The 1,516-nt window shown below is 62.0% G+C and overlaps 1 protein-coding gene across 1 annotated transcript in view; it reads right to left on the bottom strand.

Moving 5' to 3' along the window:
- Positions 1-1,496, bottom strand: part of LOC108448423 (ATP-dependent 6-phosphofructokinase, muscle type-like) — a 2,554-nt gene extending 1,058 nt beyond the window's left edge. Inside the window, exons 1-2 of the mRNA XM_017741209.1 lie at positions 1,279-1,496; positions 362-460 (exon numbers count right to left, since the gene is read on the bottom strand). Of these exons, the coding sequence (XP_017596698.1) occupies positions 362-460; positions 1,279-1,303 (124 nt within the window). The 5' untranslated portion in view covers positions 1,304-1,496. The remainder of the gene's footprint in view (positions 1-361; positions 461-1,278) is intronic.
- Positions 1,497-1,516: the final 20 nt, after the last annotated feature.

Here is a 1,516-nt window from a genome sequence, read left to right as displayed (position 1 = left end):
GGAAAACCTCGATGGTTGTGGGATCAGAATCCCGATTTTTACCCCAAGAGGAGCCTCCCGCCTCTCACCCGCCCCCGAATTTTGTGGTCCGCGGGGTTTTGGCATGGCAGGGGATTTGGGATCCTGGGGGATTTGGGGAGTTTTGAGGGGATTTGAAGGGGGATTTTTAGGGATTCGGAGGGATTTGGGGTGGCGGGGGTTTTGGGATCCCGGGGGATTTGGGGAGTTTTGGGGGGAATTTGCAGGGGACTTGGGGGGATTTTTAGGAATTTGGGGGAATTTGGGGCGTGGCTTTGGATTCCGGAGGTCTTGGGGTCGTGGGCTTTGGGATCCCGGGGTTTGGGGTTTTGGGGTCCCTTACCCTGCGCGTCCCCCCCAGAGGTGAGGACGGCGATGGCTTTGCCGACCCCCAGGGTCTCGGGGTGCCGGGGTCCCGCGGGGCTCTGGGGCATTTTCCTGCCTGGAAAAAATCGGGAAAAACGGGAAATTCGGGCAGATCCCAAGGCGGGAAGGGCGGAAGGACGGCTCTGTCCCCCCGGGCGGCGCTGCCAGCGCAGAGTGGCACCGCTGGGGGAGGGACAGGGACAGAGACACGGGGACACCGGGACAGCCCCGCTGCCACCGCCGGGACACTCCCCCCCGGGGGCTCCTTACTGGGGCCCGTTTGTTCTCTTTACTGGTGCCGGTCTCTATTCCCTACTGGTGCCATCTGTCCTTACAGGTTCCAGTCTGTCCCTACCGGTCCCAGTTTGTTCTCCCTGTGGGAGCTACTCTGCTCTCCTTACTGGTGCCAGTTTTGTGTCCTTACTGGTCTGTAAGGCCAGTCTGTCCTCTCTGGTCCCAGTCCCTGTTCCCAGTGGGAGCTGCTCTGTCCTCCTTTCTGGTCCCAGTCCGTCCTTACTGGTCCCAGTCTGCATTCCCTGTGGTTACTGGTCTGCGTGCCTTACTGGTGCCAGTTTATCCTCCTTACTGGTCCCAGTCCGTCCTTACCAGTCGCTGTTCCCTGTGGGATCTGCTCTGCACTCCTCACTGGTTCCAGTCTCCTTTCCTTAGTGGTCCCCTTCCCCATTCCCTGCCGGTGCCTCTCCCGGTTCCGGCTGGCTGCCGGCCCCGGTACGGGGGCATTAGTGGTCCCAGTCTGCTTTCCTTATTAGTCCCAGTCCCCATTCCCTGTGGGACTTGCTCTGCCCTCCTTACTGGTCCCAGTCTGTGTTCCCGGTGGGATCTGTTCTGCTTTCCTTACTGGTCCCAGTCTCTGTTCCCTGCTGATTCCAGTACCTCTCCCTGACCGGTTCCAGTACATCGCCGGTCCCGGTGCGGGGGCGTTACTGGTGCCGGTGCGGGGGCGTTCCTGGTGCCAGTCCGGGGCCGTTACTGGTCCCGGTCGCTGTTCCCAGAGGGATCTGCTCTGCTTTCCTTACTGGTCCCAGTTCCCGTTCCCTGCCGGTGCCGCTCCCGGCTCCAGTTCAGCGCCGGCCCCGCTGCGGGGCCGTTACTGGTGCCAGCGCGGGGCCGT

The sequence above is a fragment of the Corvus brachyrhynchos genome, unplaced genomic scaffold, assembly GCF_000691975.1.
Source record: "Corvus brachyrhynchos isolate BGI_N302 unplaced genomic scaffold, ASM69197v1 scaffold318, whole genome shotgun sequence".
NCBI classification, from domain to species: Eukaryota; Metazoa; Chordata; class Aves; order Passeriformes; family Corvidae; genus Corvus; species Corvus brachyrhynchos.
This window is presented reverse-complemented; position numbering and strand designations above follow the sequence as displayed.